Source organism: Emydura macquarii, unplaced genomic scaffold (assembly GCF_026122565.2).
Source record: "Emydura macquarii macquarii isolate MOO-44397 ecotype Brisbane River unplaced genomic scaffold, CSIRO-AGI_Emac_v2 contig_3517, whole genome shotgun sequence".
Lineage (NCBI taxonomy): Eukaryota > Metazoa > Chordata > Testudines > Chelidae > Emydura > Emydura macquarii.
The window spans coordinates 2800385-2823716 of record NW_027133654.1 but is presented as its reverse complement, the minus strand read 5'-3'; the positions used below and the strand labels follow the sequence as shown (position 1 = coordinate 2823716).

Sequence of the window (23332 nt, the reverse complement as noted above, 5' to 3'; positions counted from 1 at the left end):
CTAAGGTGATCGTGACATAGAATTATAGTTCAGGGAACACAATTACTTTGTGTGAATGTCAAGATAAAATTTAATTTAATTTCTGCACTTAGGTTATATATTTTACAGTAGTCAAACTTTTTTAGGTGTAATGTCTGGAGCTAAACGTAATGTTGGCAAAAATGGAAAGTGTTTAGTTTTCTAAAAGTACTTAATCCTGTTTATCTGCTGCCCCTTTATCAACTTATAACTCTACAGGAGATTAAAAGACAAAGTGGCTTCCTTAAACACTCCTCCAAATTATAAAAGTTGCACTAATTCAGCCAAAGGACAGAAGTAAAATCATGTGATTTATGTGATGAACCACAACTAACCAACAGCTTTAATTTCAAATATCCACAGTGAGCTGTTGTTCACAATGAAAAGTGAATTTAAAAATGAACAAACCAAAAAACAGAATTTGTCAATTCAGGAAACGGGTAATTTCAGTTTTATTGAATATGTGAGAAAAGGACAAGTTCAATGAGAAGATATTGAATATTGTTTGCTCAGATGTAAATGTTAGTATCATGTTGGAAATTATATTCCCTTAGGTGTTAGTGAAAAAATATTGAAATTAAAACTCACTTCAGATATCAAAGTGCTCACTTGATTTATAAAAATGAATTATATTGCACAATAATATTCTTCTGTACAGCAATAGTTTCTGAAGAGCTTTCTAAGCACAGGGGCTACCGTTTCAGTCATATCTCCTGATATCCTTAGCTCCTAGTAGTTCTTTGCCCTTCCTTCTCTTTTCCTTCATAGATTTTTGAAGACGCACCAGACCCTTCCAAGTTTAAAAATGCAGACATCCCCTAATTTAAATGAAAGAGATGTATGTAGATCCACTTTATGTTCAAAGTGTACAAAAATCTGAGGTGTGTTTGGTATAAATAGTGCCAGAATTGAGGATATAGTTGAGAATCCATTAAAAACATAGAGACTGTAACTTTGTGGAATCTAGAGTTCCATTTCAGCCATATTTATTATTTAAGACTTACCTGGATAGATTCTCACATGTAATAAGTGCTTTTAACTGAAATCTCCTCTATAACATTTCAGAATTTCAAAAGGGAAGAACAGAATTTTGTGGTACAGAATGAAATCAACAACATGTCTTTTCTTATTACTGACACCAAATCCAAGATGTCTAAGGTACAGTAAGCTACAAAGTTTACATATTGTTATCCCACCTTGCTCTCTCTCCTTTTAGCATTTTAGTATTGTAGGTTGTAATGGCAAGTCTCAGCATTTATAATCCCTTAAATTCAGTGTTCCTGGGAACTTTCAGGGTCCTGCCATTTATGATGGTCCCTCAGTATTGCTGAGGGTATACTGTACTGCTCCTACTTGTTTGGCTAGGGTGGATGGAAATATCAAGTGTGAAGGCCAGGTGATTATTATATCACTGACTGTACATATCTCAGGAGTTGATCTGTGTTCTTTACTGATGTTGGATCTGATCCTTAATTGTTTTGCATGCCAGGATCCCACAGAAGTCCAAAGGTTGGAGATATATAGATGTAGATGTAGATATATAAATAAATAAATAAGCATTTTACTGCTAAGAATGTCTTTTCCACTACTCCACACTATACTTACAGGGAATATCTGTAGTTACCAATATAAAGGTAAGGGAGAGCAGGCATTTCAGCTGGGTACAGCTTGGAGCAGCCAGACTAAGTGGGAGAAGGGGAAGGAGGGAGATTTAGAAAGATGGTATAATACCACCTTACCTTCCTCAACCGTTGGATCTTGCGCTGAGCAGAACTCAGCGAGTACCTTTGGCCCTAGCATAAAGGCTGTAATCCCTCATCTTTTAAGGCATTAGAAAATCACTAACTAGTGGGGATCAGGAAGATCAACTCCTTGGTGCAAGAGAGAGAGCTTTTTTAGGGGCCAGTCCAATGCTGTGGAACGAACTGTCACAAACATCACAACTTTCTGGTCCAAGTGCAAGGTTCACTCCTTTGACTTGGTCCTCAGTAACAAACATGCATGGCACAATAAACGTTAAATATATATATTTTAAAAGTTAATGCCCCTCCCTACCCAATACAATCTCACGTAATTTTCCCTTGGGAGAGAGGAAATGGTGTAGAGAGAAAGAGAGTCACATATGACAATTGCTAGTCATGTCACTTAATGCACTTCTGCAAGATGCTGAAATACTACAGTAAGGAGGACTGCATAAGAACCTGAACAGAGAATAGAAACAAAACTTTTAACTTAACTTTTCATTGAACTTAACAACATAGCTTGTTACATAATTATCCTTTCCTGGGATTCTAGCATCTTTTGTTCAAGCATCTAATATTTACCAACATCAGAAACAGTACAGCAGAGTAGGTGGATTGCTGGTCTAATCCAATATGGCAGTTTTTATGGTCCTTTGTTCCTATGCATCTTAATGTTCCTCCTTCCTCTTCTCTCCTCACTCAATCAGATAAAATGTCCAAATACCCTGTCTTCTCTAGAGAAGTTGATTACATACACTATCATTTCTATATGCCAGCATGTGCATCTAGTTGCTTGGATCTATCAGATCTCCTTGGACACACAGTCAACATATTTTAAAACCCAGTTTCTGTTTCCAGGATATTTTTTTACACACACTGTCCTCATGTCTCCCAGTTCCCAATATGTGTTAATGCCCCTTAATTAGCAAAATAGAAACGTTAGACTGTTATATAACTGTTAAGCCTAACTCTACAGTTTTATCATATAAAATTAAACAAAAATCATGCAATATAACAGAAAAACTTACTGTATGTGAGCAAGTTTACCCAGAAATTGTCAAACTGATCTCAGTTGCACCCAGGCCACCCCATTGATTACATTGGGGTCAAACGTGTAAATGTGCAGAGGTTCTCTCCGTTACAGCACAGTTAAATTGTTATGGAAATGTCATAACTTTCTAAATGTACCAGTATACTCTCTAACTACAAGAAACTGGATGCATAGCTTTTCATTGGTCACCCCTGATTCAGACAAGTCATTCTTTTGAAGAAACTGTATATTTTATTTTCCATTTCCTTTTTAGTCACTTAAATAAGTGTCTCTTCAAAGGGTTCTTTTTGAAGAAGCTGCATATCAACTAGTAAACACTGAACTTACTTAATCAATTTGTGTTTTTCACATATAAATAGTCAAATATTTCATATAATAGCTTATTTTTCACTCATTAGCTTATTTTTTCATGTATCCCTTTGTGTGTTTGTCTTCAAACAGGAGAAAACTATTGAAAGTGGTCTTTTTGAAATGCACATGATTCTTTGAAATTCCAGACAGCTAAACAATCCAGCTTCTATGGACTATTAATTGCACATGTCCTTGTTGTTTCCTACATGGCAAAATCTCATCAAACAAAAGCCCAATCACAGCTCCACTTTTTGATTTATAATTAAAATAATGCTCAGCATTTATATTACACTTTACATACTCGAAGCATGAAATGAATTTTAATTATTTCATTTTGAAAGCACCCCAGTGGTGAGGAAGGACAAATTCTGGTCTCCTTTACACTGATGTAAACTGAAGTAAGTCCATTGAGACATGCTGTAAACCAATGGCAGAACTGGCACTGTAATTTGTGGTTCTCAATACCGTTTTTAGTTCAGAACACAAAGCTGTGTTTTATGAAGAAATGTGCTTATGATTTTTTCTATTCAGTTCAGACAATTCTGCTGCAGATACTTTTAGATTTTCCATGGTTCCATCTGATGCTTTTGTTTGCTGTCACCTCCTTTTGAACCAGAACTCAGTGATGTTCTAAACTACAGTGGTTGAAAAGATAGTGGTATTTAAACAAAAGAACAGCAACAAAAACAGAGAGGGCAAGATCTAGGGATTGGAATTTAGAAATGTCACCTGTTTGCAAAACGGAAAGACGTAAAAGGACGATGGATAAGTGTGTCTCTTGAAGAACAGCATTCAGCCACATATGGGAAGGGAAAAAAGCGTGTGGAATCAAGTCAAAAGACAATTGTTATAAAAAGTATTCAATATTTGAGTGACACACAAGGCAGTTTGACATAATGAGCAATGCCTTTGGATGAGGATGGAGCTGGATAGGTGTCAATGAAATTGTCAGAACTAGGAAACAATAGGAAAATGTGAATTAAATTGTCAGTACAGATGTAAATATTTAATAATAGACTGTTTATTTACTGTATGTTCTAGGCAGCTGTTTCTGATCAGGAGAGAAAGAAAATGAAGAGAAAAGGAGACCGGTATTCTGTGCAGACATCTCTCATTGTAGCAGCACTGAAGAGATTGCTACCTATTGGACTAAATATTTGTGCACCCGGAGACCAAGAGTTAATTGCACTGGCCAAAAACAGATTCAGCATGGTAGGTACTCTTCATGTGTTGTTTTCTAGATCTGGGATAGTGGAGAAATGACGTTACACTATTCCTCTAACAGAATCCTCTGAGATTTCCCTGCTTCAATCCTTGATACTCTCAGGGCCTAACCCCATGCCCATTGAGTCTTTTGATTGACTACAGTGGGGTTTGGATCAGGCCCTAGTGACTCATATTTCATGCTTAAAAGAACCAGATGGACCTCAGTTTAGAGGACTATCAAAGCCTTCTAGAATTGACACGTAAGAAATGTGAGACATTCTCCAACTCCTTTCTTGGGGCTGTTTTTTGTCTTTGCAATGCTGCAGATGAGAGAGTAAGAAATTATTATTAGAATTAAAGACGAGCATTAACACCTGTTCTATCCCTTAAATGTGTTTTTATTATTTTAATGTTGACTTGTGGACCTAGATTGTAAGGATTCCCAGTGATAACTGAGTAGTGTACAATACTGTCCTAGGTAAAAAAACTGCAATGGATGACCATAGTGGTTATTCATTTACACTTCTTAATTTTATATTGATTTGCTGAAAAAAATGTGGTTTGGGATATTTTGCTTTGTATAAGTGTATTTTTTTCTTGCAAAATATTGGAATGTGCAGAGATTAAACTACTTTTTTGGATTAAATAATAACAAAGTTATTTCTCTCATTTGCTTTCTTTAATGAAAAATCGCCAATAAAAATAACAACAGATTTGGTTAGTTAGAAATACAGATAGAAACTATAAATATATTAACATGACTAATTCCAAAATATAGTACTTCTTTCACCTAAGACCTTTCCCAATTGGTTACATAGTTTTATAGTAGCTTAGAGGTTTCACTGCCATATAGATGGCACTTCTAAAAATGATTCCATAGTCAAGTAGTTTTGACAGTATTATCACACTTCAGTAAGGCTTCAATGTTTTTATGTCATAGAAGCATATATGACCTTCAGACAGCTATGCTGTTTAAAAATAACAGGTTTTTGATGAGGGGAAGGGAACTCAAGTCCAAGAAGACCCTCCTCCTCTATTCAGTGGTGAGTGGGCAACGAAGAGTTCCTTACATTGCCATTCATTATACTGATTTGGACAAAATTTTCCAAACTTATGGTGATTTTAATGCAAATTATTGTGAAATGGGTTGAATGACTATGGAGAGAGATAAATGTAACTGCAGATGTAAATGATGGAATCTAGACCTACTCCCAAAGAGCTAGAATGTGCTTAGCCATGTCCAGATACCTAAGAGAGAGGCCCCGGGAGCCTTACCTCAATCTTCAGTTGCACTTGATACAGGGTCTAGACCTAGTGTGTAAGAATTAAGAGGGGAAGAGTCCAATGTGAACAGTGGTGTTAGATGCCCCAGAGTGGGGCACATGGAGGATCCAATGCCTCTCCCTTTTCCACACTGTCTAGCACTGCTGGGTCTGTGCAGGTGCAAAGAAAGCATACATCTGTGAAAGGGCATATTGTAGGGGCCACTTAAGCTCCTGCTTTCCAAACACTTGCAGAGTTATTGTGCCTGTCTCAAGCACAATGTGTTCAGGACCTGCAAGCTGTTTGCAGCTCCCTTTTACTCTTCTCTAATATAGGCAGTGATTTAAAGTCATCATCTTGCCCAGTGTTTGAACAACACACCATTAAAACAATACTTTGTATTTATGCAGTGCTTTTCACCTGAGGATATCAAAGTACTTGATATGAATAATATTTAACCCTCACCACATAGCTACTGAGTAGGCAGATATTGTTACCCCCAAAGTACAGTTTGTTAAACTGGGGTACATAGCGGCTGTCACCTGCACAGGTCAGCACAACTGAGTCGGGAATAGAATCCTGAAGTTCTGACCCCGATCTTAATCCCTAGACAATACTCCTTAACATGATATACACACCCCAGCATGTCCCTGTTTAACATAACTAATTGCTTTATTTAAGTACATGCTCTGTATGATGTATGTGATACAATGTATTTTTCCTTCACAGAAAGACACTGAGGATGAAGTTAGAGATATTATCCACAGTAATCTTCATCTGCAGGGCAAGGTAATTTAAAGGCAGTAGATGAGTATGCTCTTTTTTTTTCCTTCATATAACTAACAGAAACTCTTCAGTTGTTCAAGACAGCCAATGTGTATTTGGAATATCCTTTTTCTAGGCCTTCAAGTCTCTCTGCTTTATCTGCTGATGCTTACATGTTACTCCTAAATTATGCACCCAAAAATCCAGCTAGTTTGCTCAGAGATACTATTAGCAAATGTTCTGCCAGAAATTCAGATTTGTTGCTGGCGGCTATATTTATATTAACAGTATGTATCTGGTATATAATAGTGCATGGCCTTTTAAGGTGAATCTCTTATTTCATCACATTGACACCTTAAATCAGTGATTTTTTCAACCTTTTTTTCCCCCCATTTTTGGACCCCTAAAACATATCAAATGGAGGTGCGGACTCCTTTGGAAATCCTAGACATAGTCTGTGGACTCCCAGGTTGAAAACCACTGCCTTACATGATGCAATGTAGAGCAATTTGATCTGCTCAGAGTGAACAGAAATGTGAGAATTGAGATTTAAAAAGCTACTGTGTTTTCAATCTGCCATCTGGTACCTGAGCCAGAATCTGCAGAATGCTGCGGCCTCTTTATGTCATTTTGGGGTCTAAAGAAAAAGGAACCAGCCCTTGAGGAGTACTCCCAGTATGAAGGAGTTCCCTGTTTGGTAAAGAGCAGGTGATAGAAGAAGGGAAGTGTGGCTAGAACTCATTGGACTCCAATTATTGTTAGCCAGCCTAATGGGCCAGGAGAAGCTACAAACGAACACAATGTTCAGTGGACCTGAGATGCACTAAGTTTTTCCAGGGCTCAAATATGTCTTAAACTCACTTTTGCCTCCCGCCCCAAAAAACAGAGAATTTGGCCTTCTGACTTGAAGGTTTTGGTTTTTTAACATTAACTCAGGCAAAGAAAAAATACCAGCATTGGCCATGTTTGTGAAATGATTGGGATAAATTTTCAAAAGCATCTACGTGATTTAGGAGGCAGAATCTCGTTTTCAAAAGTGACTTAGGCACATAAGAAAAAAGGCAAAAGAGCCCAGGTGATTTTGAAGCCTAAGTTTCATTTTTAAAATAACTTTGGCACTTAGGAGACTAAATTCCATTGAAAGTCAATGGGACTTAGGCATATACATATTGAAGTCATGTAAGAAGCTTGTCTTATTGAAAGCCTATGGGACATAAGTACCTAAATAGGTAAGTCACTTTTGAAAATGGGATTTAGGATCCTAAATCACTTAAGTGATTTTGAAATTAACTTAGATCTTCATGATAATATTTCTTATCTTGTTCTTGTTGTTTGTATAGTACTGAAGTGTAATGTTATAAGATAATACGGAGGCTGGGAATACTGGGAGACTCACAAGACTAAGGTGCATATCTCAGTGTGATTTAAAAACACACAAAAATGTTTAAGGTCCAATATCTTGTTGAAGCTGTAAGGCTAGACCCTGAAGTTTATATTATTTGAGATAGGAGATTCCCAGTTCCCCACAGGGACCAGTACTATCTTCTAAGCCTGAAAATGCCTAAGATGATAACCTTTTTAGATATGAAAAAGCTATTTTACTTTGAGGAGCAAAGAGGAGTATGCAATCTAAGAGGGCGAAGGAAAAAAGGTCCTTAGTAAACTCATGCAAAATGGCGGTTAAATAATTGACGTGTCAGATTTCAAATTGGTATGTTTATTGAATAATTTCATGCAATGAAGTTTAGCAGCATTTTTCCCTAATGAAAAGAGGTATTTCTATCCTGACATTTTCAATTAATATACCCCATCATTTGTGATTTTCCCAGATCTACCTGTTGTTCATTTCATGCTGCTTTCTAGCACTCAACCTCATACTTTAAGTAGTTTTTGTGTGTTCAATTTACAGTTAATTTCTTCTGGGTTGTATTCTATATGCCCCCCTTAAGATGTTTGCGTTTGTTACAGCTTTGACAAGATAATGACACTTACTAATACTGTGAGCTCAGCTATGCTTTCACTCAGGAAACTTCCTTTGCTTAGAGTACAGTCTTCTGCTGTTTAGCACGTGGAAAGAAAACAATTTTTTGATATTTCCTATTAATGAAATCTAAGCTGCTCTTGATGATAAAGGAGAGAATAACCTCAGTGAATCTAAAGTAAAAGAGAGGATTTTCCACTGACAAACGCTTCACGGATATACCTTTCTTTTCCTGTTTGTAAAATTGTTTTGAGGAGGAGGAGGACAGTTTTGATTAGAACTACACAATGTTTGCTCACCACACCTAATAAATTTTATTCTAAATCAATATGCATCTCTCCTCAATAGACACTGGAAGATATATTTTCAAAAGGTTCCTTTAAGCTGCACATAAAAATGTGTAGTTACAATTGTAACTTCAAATTAAATACAATAGGATCCTGAATTTCAAAACTCATTCTTCTTAAACACTTTTGTGTCTCATAGCCTGAAAGAACTTTATTACTGGAACCAATAAGCATTGTCAAATTTGAAAAGGAGATTTTAGTTAATAAAGTATGATTCATTTGCATTAATAAACATTCTATTATATTTGAATGATTTGCCCTAATATTAATTACACTGAAGTATACAGTATTTACAATTTTCACAATGAGCAGAACTAGCTTTGTAGGTAATTTCATGTTTCTCTGATTTTACTAATCTTCAGTTATATTAAGGCTTCAGGTATTCCTGACACCTTCAAAAATCAGATTTCTATTGTAATAGGGAATGGCATATTCCTTGTTTTGCTCAGACAATTTCTTGTTTTTCTTGCTCAACTTAGTCAAGATGTGAGAAATGTAAACCCTAGTGATCTAGGATCTCTTATGTTGGGATTTATTCCTATTTTCGTCAAGTTGCTTGTCTCCACTGGCCCTCAAAAAGCAGGAAAATCCTGTTTTCTTTGTGGGAAGACTAGTTTTCTTCCTTGTAGAAAGTTCCTCCAAAACAGCAGTGTTAGTTTCTTTAAAAACAGTATATAGTGATACCACTACCCCCTTGGTATCACTTTCACTTCTCATTTGATACCATGTTCTGTGCAGTATTTCTCCTAGTGCTTACATGTAATTAGCTGTTTAATTTCATTTTTTTTAGTCCACATTGGTCGGGAACCCTCTTAGATAAATTGCCTCTTTTGTTGTATATGTTACCGTGTTCACATAATTTATTTGTGTTCCCCTATCCTCGCCCTGTTCCTGTCTTTCATTTCCATGCATGCCTGAATGCTGTTACTCAGTATCGAGCATTTTATTTCAAGAAACCACTGACAAGACTCATATTCATTTTGACATGGATGAAGATCAAGTCACCAAAGTCTTACTCCAGGCGTGCTAACTCGAATCTTGAAATGTCAACCATTCATGTCCATAGAAAACTACCTAAACAAAAGAGCTTGCTAGAAAGCAGCAGGCCCTCAGTTCAAAAGATCTCTCTGCCTTTGATTAATAAGTCCTCGTTGGACTGTGCATTCATGATGATCCAATCAAATGCTCACACAAAGACTGTGGTGGATGTGACAGCTTTTAAGAAAAGCAAAAGCCTAAAGGTAGATTGGATACCTGCCATTCATTGTTTTCTAGGATGTACTAAGCTATTCTGAGCAACCTATAAGTTTATAATGGTTTTTAACCCACCTATAGTGCTTTTCATCCATAGATCATAAAAGTGTTTTTTAAAGGTGACTAAGCATTATTATCCCCATTTTAGGCATAAACAAATAAAGTGACTTACCCAAAGTGACACACAGTTGATGGTAGAGCCAGGAATAGAACCCAGGTTCATAACTCTCAGTAAAATCTGTTATCAGATGCACCAGGCTGCCTTGCTATCACCAATGTCACTTACACAAAAATTAGATATAAGGGTGTGTGAAGTGTTTCTAGCATCAGTGTGTGTTAGCACAAACGCTGGGGTGACAAAAGAACTGAAGTGAAAGACTGCTAATTTTGGTATAAAAGTGCAAATCACTGAAATGCAGAAAACTACTTATTTCCCTTAAAATTACATCTGAAGTAGAAAAATAGTGAGAAGAACACTTCTGCTTATACATCAGGCTACATTTTTATTTGAAAATAAACCTTGCATTCTTCATTCTCTAGAAATTACTGTTACATTTTTTAATTGGCAATAAGTCAAATTCAGATTTTACTACTGTCATGTTAGAAAATTGTCATTAAGGATAAAAAGCTAAAATTCAAGAAAACAATAAAAAATAAGTAAAAAATCTTTAATCATGTTCATTAGTAATATGCAAAATCTATAAATAAATTTATAATGAAAACCAGTGTAGCTAGAAGCACTAAGCAATGCCAAATTCAGCAGCAATTTCAGTACTCTTTTATTTAATGTTGAGACATGAACATATAAAAATGTTTCTCTACAACATGGTATTTTGCTGTACACCCTGTATAAACAATGCTTATCAGCTTTTCTGCAAGTGGTGCTTCATTGGCTCATGACTGGGAATCCTCCTTTGTATATTTTCTTCTTAAACCCCTTTAAGTGTTCAACAAACTTTCAGCAAATCAGTAGCCAAGTAGTTCTGTTTGCATACATCTTCCCTTTGCTTTAAAAGGAACAGTGCCACATTACAGCAGTACTAGCTACCACAATAAGACACTCAAAAGGAAAGGGTTAGCAAAAGAAACAGACCTTTTGTTGTCTTAGAAGCAGTGTTAATAGTACTTAATAAACTGTTTGACTCTTGTGTTTGGAATGTTTTGTTTAGATTATGTGTGGAATATCTTGTTCTTGCAGCTTGAGGATCCTGCCATTAGGTGGCAGATGGCCCTTTACAAAGATTTACCAAACAGGACTGAAGATACTTCAGATCCACAGAAGACGGTGGAAAGAGTTCTGCATATAGCAAATGTACTTTTTCACCTGGAACAGGTTAGATTTTTTTCAGTCCTATAACATCCTACTTTAAAAAGCAGATGATGGGAAGTATTTGCAATCGAAGGCAATGTTTCACACACTTCTTAGCAGTGGGGCTTTTTAAATATTCTCTCTGTGCTTATGTAACCCATGCCTGCTTTGTGTGGCACTTTGTCCCCCTCTAGAGGCACCTAGCCCAGCTAGAGATTGATGAGTCTGCTACAGCCTTAGATAAGGGCCATGTGGTATTTAGCTTATGCAGTAGAGACTCATGCACTAAGCTTTAGAAGTCCCAGATTTGATCCTGTCTGTTGATGCCTGCTGTCTGTCAGTGTTACAGTTAGACAAGAGGATCTCAAATGTTTTTATAGTATGGGCCATACCTTAATAGATTAGTTTCTTGCCATTTCCCATCATTCATGATCACATAAAATACTCCAGCAATTGTTTGCCTGGAAAAGTATTATTAGGAAAGTGTATTTATAACTCTTTTTTTAGTGCCTGTTAGCTGGCATCATCTGACCAGCCAGCTATCTATTCTCCACCAGTAAATGCTCCACAGACTTCTAACGGTCTATGGGCCATGATTTGAGGAACATTATGTTAAATAACAAAATATGCAAGTTTCTCAAGATCAGTCCATTTTTTATTTTGTTCCCTGGATGCAGTAGAGTTGCTACATAAAAGGAACCTTAATTGCAAACTGCCCAAACCTCTGGTAACAAGCTGTGTATTAATATGAAATTTGGTTATTTGGATGATTAATAGATTTCTTGTCATGTTGTAATCTTAAAGAAATAATTATTATAAACTAGTTCTTAATATAGCTTTTAAAAGAGCTACCCTGTTGATAAAATATCTATCATCACTTTCATAACCCAAGTGAGGGCTGCTGATAAAATGAATCTGGGGAAATATACGTACATTTTAAAAGAATTAAATTTCCTGTGAATTACAGTAAACTCTTGGTTATCCAGACTGCTTGGCAACACAAGCTATGTTCTGATAATCAATAGTTCAACAAACTGTGAATCAATAGACAGAAGTCAGATTCACTCTTGCTGGTAGAGAAATGGGTACAGACTGAACTGTTGAGTGCTATAATGGCCTGCTGCATTCCCATGGGGATTCAACTGAGGATGTCTGCCTGGGTCTGTATACAAGCCCTCTGGCAAAGTCTTCCTAGGGGATGTGCTAAATGAGTGCATTCCCCTTATGCCTATCTGTAGTACCTCCCATTTTGGGGTCTTCCCTAAGTTATTTGTGCGTCTTTTCTCCCTCTGCCACTGGTAGACTTTTTGTCTCTTGTATCGCTCGGTGAGTTTGGCCCAAAAAGCCCATAGAACAAGGATATATGCTGGAAGCTTGTTAGAAAAGGAGATGCAGATAATAAAGTTTCATGTAACTCAGATTTTCCTGTACTTAACTTGGTTAAAGGGGAGAAACCTTTATTCTTGATGATTTATTTTAGTTAACTGCATCATTTTGTCAAGGTGAAGTGTTATGCTCTTTCTAGTAAATTGATAATGTGCATACACCAAAGTTTAGTATGCTACATACCTATTCCTGGGTTCATGCTCTATCATGTCTGTCAGATTTCCCCTAGCTCAGAATTATAAAACCAATCTTTTCAGGAGGGGCTTGTGATGAGATATAATGGTTCCATATGCCTTTAATCAGCAGTTCCCTTTTCATTATTAATGGCAGAAGAGTTCCCCTGGTTGTTCTATTTGCTGCCCATTGTGTCACCATCTTTGCTCCCTTGATTCTGGATAAGTGTCTCTTGCCTCCTTTTAAACGATTAATTCTGTAAATTATTAAAATAAATATGGCTAGCACTGGTGAGGTGCACAAATCACAATGTCTCAGAAGCTTATTGTTTTCCTAACTGACCTGTCTGACTGGTAGCTCTCACTTTGAGCTTGTTTTGTGGTTTCTGGTCTGGGCTGTATTTTCTTTCTCAGGCATTTCAGTGAAGCAGCTGAGAAACATTCAAATATACTTGAAGAGTACTTAAATTATTTCTGTAATGGACAGAAATGAGCTCTGTCAGATGCGCCTCAAAGCATTGCACCTGAACTTGACTCTTTGTGAGATATGCTTGAGGTTGTTGCCTTGAGCTCTTGAGTCCTTATATGAGCATTCAAAATTCTCTTGCTCTCCTACTGTATTTTCTTGTAAGGCCAACTGTGTAACTTGGCAAGGAAAGCCTTATGGCAGAAATCTTTGATGGTAGCAGGTTTCAGTGCCCCCATTTCATCTTGATGCAATCTGCTTTAGTGCAAAATGCAGTAATCCCCACTGTGGAACTTCAACACTTGCAAACAACCCTCTGGTTTATTCAAATTGGAGTTAGCCGTGTATGTAAAAATGCCAGTGGGCTTATTCTGTGGCACTCAGTTGCTGAATCAAGCAACTTTCAAAGTTTCTGGTGTCAGGAATGTACCCTGCGTGTTGACACAGGTATTTGTACCTGCTATGGTGTCACTTGGCTCCTCCTCACGTAGAACCTATCAGCATTCTTGGTCTCAGCACAGGCTTTTCTGATACCAGTGTCAGTTAAGCTCATGCCCCTCTTTTCCTTTTCAATTCAACAGCCTTATCCAGCTTGATAAAAGGAAAGTGAAAACTTTTAAAGGAAATGCTACATGAAATTGCAAGCCCAATAGCAAGGATTTTTAATGAATCCATAAACTTGGCAGTCGTTCCCTATGGCTGGAGAATTGTTAATACCGTACCTATTTTTTAAAAGGGGGAAAAGTGATTGGGGAAACTACAGGCCTGTTAGTGTGACCTCAAATGTAGGCAAGGTGTTGGAACAAATTTTGAAAGAGAAAGTAGTTAAGGACATAAAGGTAAATAGTAATTGGGATAAAATACATGGTTTTACAAAAGGTAGATTGTGCCGGACCAATCTGATCGCCTTCTATGAGAAGATAACTGATTTTTGTAGACAAATGAAATGCAGTAGATCTAGTCTATCTGGCTTTCAGTAAGGTATCTGATACAGTTCCACATGGGAAATTATTGGTTAAATTGGATAAAATGGGGATAAATATGAGACTTAAAAGTTGGATAAGGAACTGGTTAAAGGGGAGACTACAGTGGGTCAGACTGAAAGATGAACTGTCAGTTTGCAGGGAGGTTACTAGTAGTGTTCCTCAAGATCGGCCTTGGGACCAATCTTATTTAACATTTTCATTAATAATCTTGGCCCAATAAGTGGGAGTGTGCTAATAAAATTTGTAGATGATGCAAAGTTGCGGGTTCTTGCCAATACAGAAGGGCTATTAGAATGATCAGAGGAATGGAAAATCTATCTTGTGAGAGAAGACTCAAAAGAGTTTGGAATGTTTAGCCAAACAAAACGAAGGCTGAGGAGAGATATGATTGTTTGCTATAAATACATCAGAGGGATAAATACCTGGGAGGGAGAGGAGTTATTTAATTTGAGTGCCAATGCTGACACAAGAACAAATGGATATAAACTGGCCATCAACAAGTTTAGGCTCGAAATTAGAGAGAGGTTTCTAACCATCAGAGGAGTGAAATTCTGGAACAGTTTTTCAAGGGGAGCAGTGGAGATAAAAAACCTAACTGGCTTCAAGACTGAGCTTGATAAGTTTATAGAGAAGATTATATGAGGACACTGCTTACAATTGCATGTGGCCCATCTGTGATTTGTAGCAGGAAATATCCTCAACAGCCAGAAAAAGGACACTAAGTGGTTAGGGCTCTGAGTTACTACAGAGAATTCTTTCCCAAGTGTCTGGCCAACATGGCCAACCATTTCCCAGTGGGTCTTGCCAACATGCTCAGGGTCCAACTGATCGCTATATTTGAGATTGGGAAGGAATTTTCCCTGGGAGAGATTGGCGGAGACCCAGAAGGTTTTTCACCTTCCTCTGCAGCATGAGGCATGGGTCACTTGTGGATTTAAACTGGAGTAAATGGTGAATTCGCTAAAACTTGAAGTCTTATAATCATGATTTTTGAGGGCTTCAGTAACTCAGTCAGAGATTCTGTTTCTGTTACAGGAATGGGTGGGCAAGGCTCTGTGGCCTGCAATGTGAAGGTCAGACTAGATGATCGTGAAGTCTATGGAGAGAAGTTACCAGGTGATAACTTTCAATGAATTTCCCTTAGAGGAATCAGAAAAGAGTGTCCCTTGCTGCTCTATTCACATCTCTTGGGATGACAGAAGATAAAGCTACAGATTCTTTACCTGGATGATCTGAGCTCCCCTCTTATTAAAAGAATGACAAAGTCCATTCCATTTAATTTGGAAATGACCAAGGATTCCAGGGCAGATCTGAAGTTTCTTGCAGGAAGCCTTGTTTGCTATTGGTGTCAGCACCAATCTGTCACTTTTAAACCCTGGAAATATAAAACAGTGATTGACAGAAAATATCTTGTGCCAAGCAATACCACCAACTTTTCACCCTTCACATGAAAATTTAATCATTACTGAGATGCCAAATTTCAGAACTGGACAGATGCACAAGTCAATGCCCCTAGAGCATATCTTCCAATTGTAGGACATGGAAGAACAAAAGGGTGTCTGAGGCCTCAATGCTAGTTAATGTACATTAAGTAATTTTTGGTGTTGTGGATAATTTGATCAGCTAAGGAAGCTTCCCTTTGTGCTGTATGCTTCCAGTGTGTAATAAGGAAGAATTTACCCTGAGAGTCAGAAATATGAGTTTGCATAGTGAATGAGTTTAAAGGTCTACTGAGTGAGTATTTTTTTTTATTATTTGCATTACTTTAGGACCTAGAGAACCCAACAGAGATTGGAACCCTGTTGTGGATTCCAAGGCCAGAAGGGACCATTGTGATCATCTAGTCTGACCTCCTGTATAACCCAGGCCATAGAACTTCCCCACAATAATTCCTAGGGCATATATCTTTTAGAAAAAACATTCAGTCTTGATTTTAAAAATGTCAGTGATGGAGAAATTGGTAAATTGTTCCAGTGATTAATTGCTCTCACCATTAAACATTGATGCCTTACTTTCAGTCTGAATTTGTCTAGCTTCAACTTCCAGATATTGGATCGTGTTATATCTCTAGAGATATGTTTGGGGAAGATTATAATTTAGAGATGCTCCCTCATAAGGGACAGTGTTATATATAGGAATTTTTAAAGGTGTCCTGGAAGCAGGGGAGTTGAAAACAAAGAGTAGCTGTTTACAATAGTTCAACATGGATGCTCTCTAGGTTTTTAATAAAAGGTTTATTCCTTTCTTCTTCATTATTTATCACTCCCCCAATTTTTGCGTCATCTACAAACTTTAACAGTGATGACTTTGTTTTCTTCCAGGCCATGGATAAAAATTTTAAATAGCATAGGGGCCAAGAACTGATCTCTGTGGGACCCCACTGGAAGTACACCTTCTTGAAGATGATTCCCCATTTACAGTTACATTTTGAGACATATCAGCAAGCCAGTTTTTAGTCCATTTGATGTATGCCATGTTAGTTTTATATTGTTGTGTTTTTAATCAAAATGTTGTGTGGTACCAAGTCAAATGCCTTACAGAAATCTAAGTATATTTCGTCAACACTATCAATCAAACTTGTCATTTCATTAAAAAAAATCAAGTTAGTTTGACAGGATATATTTTCCATTAACCCATGTTGATTTGCATTAATTATATAACCCCCCTTTAATTTTTTATTACTCAAGTCCTGTATCAGCTGCTCCATTTTTCTTACCCGGAGTCAATGTCGGATTGACAGGCCCATAATTGCCTGGGTCATCCTGTTTACCCTTTTTAAAAATTGGCACAACGTTAGCTTTCTTGTAGTCTTATGGAACTTTCCCAGTGCTCCAAGCCTTATTGGAAGTCAACATTAATGGTCCAGTGGTCTCCTCAGTCAGCTTTTCTAAAACTCTTGGATGCAAGTTATCTGGGCATGCTGATGTAAAAGTAGCTAACTTTAGTAGCTTCCATTTATCATCCTCCAGAGATACAAGTCTCTGCCCTGAAGAGCTAGCAGTCTAAGTAGATAAGAGGAAAGGGATATAACATACAAGCAGAGTGAACAAAGATGGTTAACAGACTTCGTGTTAGCTAAGAGAGGCAAAGGAAAGGAGAAGTACATGGAGGTGGGGAGTAACGGGACTAGGAGAAAAGAGAGGAGCGGGGGAAGAAAGAGATCATGGAGGGCAGATAGAGTGAGGCTAAATATTATTTTTTTAAATCATTTGACAGCCCTAAAAACAAGTTAAACAAACATCTGTCAGTGATGGTCTAGATCAGGGATTGGCAATCTGCAGCACGCGCACCAAAGATGGCACGTGCGCCAACTTTGAGCGGTACATGGTGCACTGGCCAGAGCTGTGCTGCTCCCGGCCCCAAGCAGTGCCGCGCACCCCACCACCTCTAGCCCCTTTTCAGCTCCCGGCCGAGTGGCGCACTGGCCGGGAGCGGCATGGCCCCTGCAGGTACAGGCCCCAGATCCACTGCTGCCAGGAACAGACCTGCAGACACCCTCCTACCCCTGCCGCCACTGCGGCACTTGGAAAGGGGCAGGAGGGGGAGGGAAGGGAAGATTTGGCATGGCCCTTGCTGAAGGTTGCCGACCCCTGGTCTAAATAATAATTAGTCCTTCCTCAATGCAGGGGATTGGACTATATGAGCTATTTAGGTCCCTTTTGCATCTGCAGAGAGGTGCATCAGGTTTTTCTCTTTCATGCATGTCTAATTTTTTTCTATTTTTATTATTTCCAGAGATCTTCTGTGGGCCAGAGATTTTTCTGTTTGGGAAGTATAGAGAGTTTTATAGTAGCTTATAACTACATTATTAATTAGTTTCACTTTGGGATGTGTTTGGCTGACTATTAATAGCTCTGATGGCTTCGTTTTGTGGTTCTCAATGTGAATGCTATACAGTGTTTTGTTTTATAATCTTATAACAATTTTGTGGAGGGAGCTGTGGCATTTAATCTGTCTTTCACTGAGATTAATTCTTCTCCACTGTACTGTGGATGTCCTGTAATTTCTTTGCCTGTTTAATTAAATGATTCCATTCACGGCTCCTAGGTGTGTTGTTTGTGGGTTTGTTTATTTTGAATGATTCACTATACTAATAAAATACTCTTTGATAACTACTTCCCTAAATTCAATTTTGTGTCCTTAAAAATGTCCTCATTGTCATGCATTTGAAAGTATTGTAGTTTGCTTTGTTATAAATGAAAGCATCAAATCTTTCATTAAGGTGATATGTAACTTCCGTTGTCCTTTTTGATGATGTGGGGAGATAGAGAATCTATCCACCCTTGAGCATAGTCAAACAGCATGATGACTCTGATGTCTGAATTGGTGGTCCATGAGGAAAAAAATGATTCTTGAGTAAGAATTATGTAGTTTTTAATAGAATAAAAAAATATATGTTTAGGAGAAAAATTTAACTGATATGTCATAAAGAAAGCTACATTGATTCCCACCATTCACAAACATAACTGAGGTGTTTTAGATCACCTTGTGTTCATCCTGGCCATTCATGCTTAGAAAGGGGAAATAAGGTTATTGCGAGAGAGAAATAAGTTTATCACTTTTCAATACTGCCAGTCACAGCATGTGTAGTTAGTAGAATTAAAATAACTTAATTCAAAAGGTTATTCTGACTTCTACAGTATAAAATGGGATATTTTAAACGAAAGTAAAAGTAATTTGTTTTTCATTGAATTCCAGCACTATATGACAGATGGCCTCAGTGACATCAGAATCTCTAGTTCAAATGGCTGAGGGTTAGGGTCAGAGTAAAGGAAGAAAATCATGCAGAGCCTAAAAGGGAGACTGAATCACATGGGTCACATAATATTTGCCTGGTCACTTGAATACTGTGTAGAACACATTTTTGCCTGTTACTTTCTGTTATCTGTTCTCTGACTGTGCCCAGTTAACTTTTTATTAAAAGTCAGTCAAGAAAAAGACACATTGTTTATTTTTCATTGTGTAATTTGTATACCAGGTTGAACATCCTCAGAGGTCCAAAAAGGCGGTGTGGCATAAACTGCTGTCTAAACAGAGAAAAAGAGCAGTAGTGGCTTGCTTTAGAATGGCTCCATTATATAATCTGCCAAGGTAAGAATGATGTGGCAAGCTTCAAAGGAAGGAAACACACATACTAAGGTTCTATAATGTTGTTTTCTGCTATCTACGAAACTAAAATGTATGATGATTTATTACATTCTTACAGTATGTCTTTTGAAAAGAACAGCTAAAAGTGCTAAGTGAAAAAGCTGATCATGGTATTTTCCTTTCTCTGTAAACCCGTCTATTACAGTCTTCTTGGTGTAAATTTTCTTTTCTATTGATCTGCATTTATACTCAAATGCAGCGATCCAGCTCATGGCCCAAACACAAGATTGTGCACCCCAGAGATCAGTACAGGATCATTGGGGAAGTAAATTTGTCTCAGGCCATGAATCAGCTGTAGGGTCATAGAATTATAGAATATTAGAGTTGGAAGGGACCTCAGGAGGTCATCTAGTCCAACCCCCTGCTCAGAGCAGGACTAACCTCAGCTATATCATCCCAGCCAGGGCTTTGTCAAGCCTCAGCTTAAAAACCTCTAAAGATGGAGATTCCACCACCTCCTTAGGTAACCCATTCCAGTGCTTCAGCACCCTCCTAGTGAAAAACTTTTTCCTAATGTCCAACCTAGACCTCCCGCCCTGCAACTTGAGACCGTTGCTCCTTGTTCTGTCATCTGCCACCACTGAGAACAGCCTAGCCCCACCCTTCCTGGAGAACCCCCTTTCAGGTAGTTAAAGGCTGCTATCAAATCCCCCCTCATTCTTCTCTTTTACAGACTAAACAAGCCCAGTTCCCTTAGCCTCTCCTCATAAGTCCTGTGCTCCAGCCCCCTAATCACTTTTGTTTGCCCTCCGCTGTACTCTCTCCAAATTGTCTACATCCTTTTTGTAGTGGGGGGCCCAAAACTGGACACAATACTCTAAATGCAGCCTCACCAATGCTGAATAGAGGGGAATAATCACTTCCCCTGATCTGCTGGCAATGCCCCTCCTAATGCAGCCCAATATGCTATTAGCCTTCTTGACAACCAGGGCACACTGCTGACTCATATCCAGCTTTTTATCCACTGTTACCCCCAGGTCCTTTTCTGAAGAACTGCTGCCTAGCTCATCGGTCCCCAGTCTGTAGCTGTGCATAGGATTCTTCCTTCCTAAGTGGAGGACTCTGCACTTTTCTTTGTTGAACCTCATTAGATTTCTTTTGGCCCAATCCTCCAGTTTGTTTAGGTCCTTCTGTATCCTATTCCTACCTTCCAGGGTATCTACCACTCCCCCCAGCTTAGTGTCATCTGCAAACTTGTTGAGAGTGCAATCTACCCCATCCTCTAGATCATTAACGAAGATGTTGAACAAAACCGGCCCCAGGACCGACCCCTGGGGAACTCTGCTTGTGACCAGTTGCCACCTAGACATGGAGCCATTGATCACTACTCGTTGAGCCCTATGCTCTAGCCAGTTCTCTATCCATTTTGTAGTCCATTCATCCAACCCATACTTCTTTAACTTGCTGATAAGAATACTGTGAGAGATAGTATTAAAAGCTTTGCTAAAGTCAAGGTATATCACATCTACCACCTTCCCTACATCCACAGAGCCAGTCACCTCATCATAGAAAGCAGTCAGGTTGGTCACAGTAATTACTAGGTGCACACTCTCCACAGGACAAGGGCTGGGCTTATTCAAATATGAATGGATCCTTATCTTGCCATAATTCCACTCTGGAAGCTCTCTATATGTCTTCCCTCTGCATCTGGTCCCTGCACCTCCTTGTGCAGCAGAAGCACAGAATCCATTACCCGAGAAATTTCAGTGTCTGGATTTGCCCATAGACGCATTGCTGTTTGGCCCAATCCAGCTAAAAGTATTTTTAGAATGTGTGTGTCCATTGAACAGCATGCTACACTCTCCAAGAGATCATTTGGCCTGTTGCCAAGGTCAGGAAGGAAAAGGGAATTATTTTTCACTCTCAAAAGCACAAAAGCCATGACAATTGACTAGGCTGAGTCTGTGACACTGCCCCAGGGACAATGGCAGTAGTTTGGGATGTTACATCAGGTTGATTTTAGCCTTATGTATCTGCTTCTAAAAGGAAACTACTGCTAGATATAGAGGCCTATGTCGTTAGTTATTCTGACTTTTAAAAAGTGGTTTAATGGGCTTCTGCATATATGCCTCCTGCTCTGGTATATTTTTGTTAATTCTGTTTCATTATTCATTCACCCCAACATTTGAAAATGATTGCTGGAATGAATGAGGATTGATAAGATTATTCTGTTGGAGTGAATGCCAATGATTTAATTATAAACATGAAATGTTTATTTTTGCTTATTATCCTGCAGTAAACTCTGAAAAAAACCTGGTCCTAAATTTACCTTACTCTGATTTAATTTTAGTTATTTTAGAATAAATTAATTTAGGATTTTGGATATGCAAGTTTAATCATGAAAATTAAAAATCCAGTTAATTGGCGATTAGTACAAACAAAAAGTCATCCATGGCTTCTGGTCCCAGCAGTATAATATCAGATGAGAATTTTACAGTCAAGATGAAAAACACTAATGTAACCCCACAAAATCATCATCGTTGAAAGGATTATATTTCTCTATTACTATTTTAATTGCTTCAAAAGATACTTGAAAAATTAGATCCTTGAATATTTTTAATTAAAATTTTGATACTAGTTTGTGTAAATGTTTTTAAAGCCAGACCATTTTGAATGGGGGGGCATCAGTGAAAATCTAGGGCAGGCTTAAACAAATGACCATTTTTTGACAGGTTTTACCAGGAAATATTGCTCTCCTGTGCAAGTGGTTGCTGTAGTAGCTGCAAAATTCTCTGAATAAAATGAAATTATATTGAGCAAATCTTTTTATAGATTAATAGTTTTGTTTTAAATATTCTTTTTTTAGGCATCGAGCTGTCAATCTCTTTCTTCAAGGTTATGAAAAGTCTTGGATTGAAACAGAAGAGCATTACTTTGAAGATAAGCTGATAGAAGATTTAGCAGTATGTTCTGGGTCCACGGGATAATGGGATTGTAGATTGTATTTATTGATAATCTTATAGAATGGACAGACAGGAATTTAAGGAAAAGAAACAAAATATAAAACCAGGGTATTAGTATTGGCCCAGACCGGACCTTCTCTTAGGAGCACCTGCAGAAGTTGCTTAGGGAGAGAAAATCTATCAGGGCCTGATAGAGCCTGAGCCCTGCAAGAAAGGCCATGATTCCTGCTCCAAACCTCTCAGATCCTGAGAGCCATCTGCAAATAGGCTCTGTGTTCTTGTCCACTGCTGGTCCCCTCCCACTCTGTGGGGCTTGGATGAAGGGAACCAATCCTCTGGAGATGACTCAGCTCCACCTTTCAGCCTGAGGGCCCAATCCAATGCACACTGAAGTCAGGTGGAGTCTTAATATTTTGTGAAGGGTCCCCCTCCATACACAGGGGATGCAAACTGGGCTATTATGATTAAGAAATAAAATGTTTAATTTGATTTTAACTGTTTTCAATTTATGATGCGAAAGATTGTGAACTGTTTTGAAGCAGATGAAGATTGAAATAGAAGAGGGAATATGATCAGTAAATTGCCAAAATGTCAATGAAATTTCCACTAGTAGGCAAGATAATTTTTTCTTGCCAAAGTTTTAAAAACTAGTTATTTTTGTTGAAGTCAGTTTTCTGGTGATCCCTTTTTGTAATAAGTGCGATGCATTACATTGTGAGTATAAAATAAAATTTTCCTGATTAGATTAGAATTCTAATTCACGGACAGCAGTTGTAAATACAAGAAAATATTTAACAATGTACTTACTTGTCTACAATAACTCTTTACAACAGGCTAATTAAAAATAATTCATTCAGAATCTAGCTTTCAGCAACTTTATAATAAAATAAATTTCTCCACTTTTTGTAATATATTCAAAAGATGAGATACAGTTTAAAAGCAAATGTTAACAATCATTTTATTGATATTGTCTTTGATAGCTT

The 23332-nt window shown here is 37.8% G+C and overlaps 1 protein-coding gene across 16 annotated transcripts in view; it reads left to right on the top strand.

Annotated features, from left to right (window-relative positions):
- RYR2 (ryanodine receptor 2) overlaps window positions 1-23332 on the top strand; it is a 646139-nt gene that overhangs the window by 518779 nt on the left and 104028 nt on the right. For 12 of the 16 annotated variants that reach the window (XM_067535792.1, XM_067535786.1, XM_067535797.1 and 9 more), the window contains 7 exons: window positions 1084-1176; window positions 4204-4374; window positions 6361-6420; window positions 11177-11311; window positions 18034-18067; window positions 19278-19389; window positions 22253-22349. In XM_067535792.1, the coding sequence (XP_067391893.1) occupies window positions 1084-1176; window positions 4204-4374; window positions 6361-6420; window positions 11177-11311; window positions 18034-18067; window positions 19278-19389; window positions 22253-22349 (702 nt within the window). Of the gene's footprint in view, window positions 1-1083; window positions 1177-4203; window positions 4375-6360; window positions 6421-11176; window positions 11312-18033; window positions 18068-19276; window positions 19390-22252; window positions 22350-23332 lie in introns of all 16 variants that reach the window. The other 4 variants (XM_067535799.1, XM_067535798.1, XM_067535791.1 and 1 more) reach the window with 1 other exon arrangement.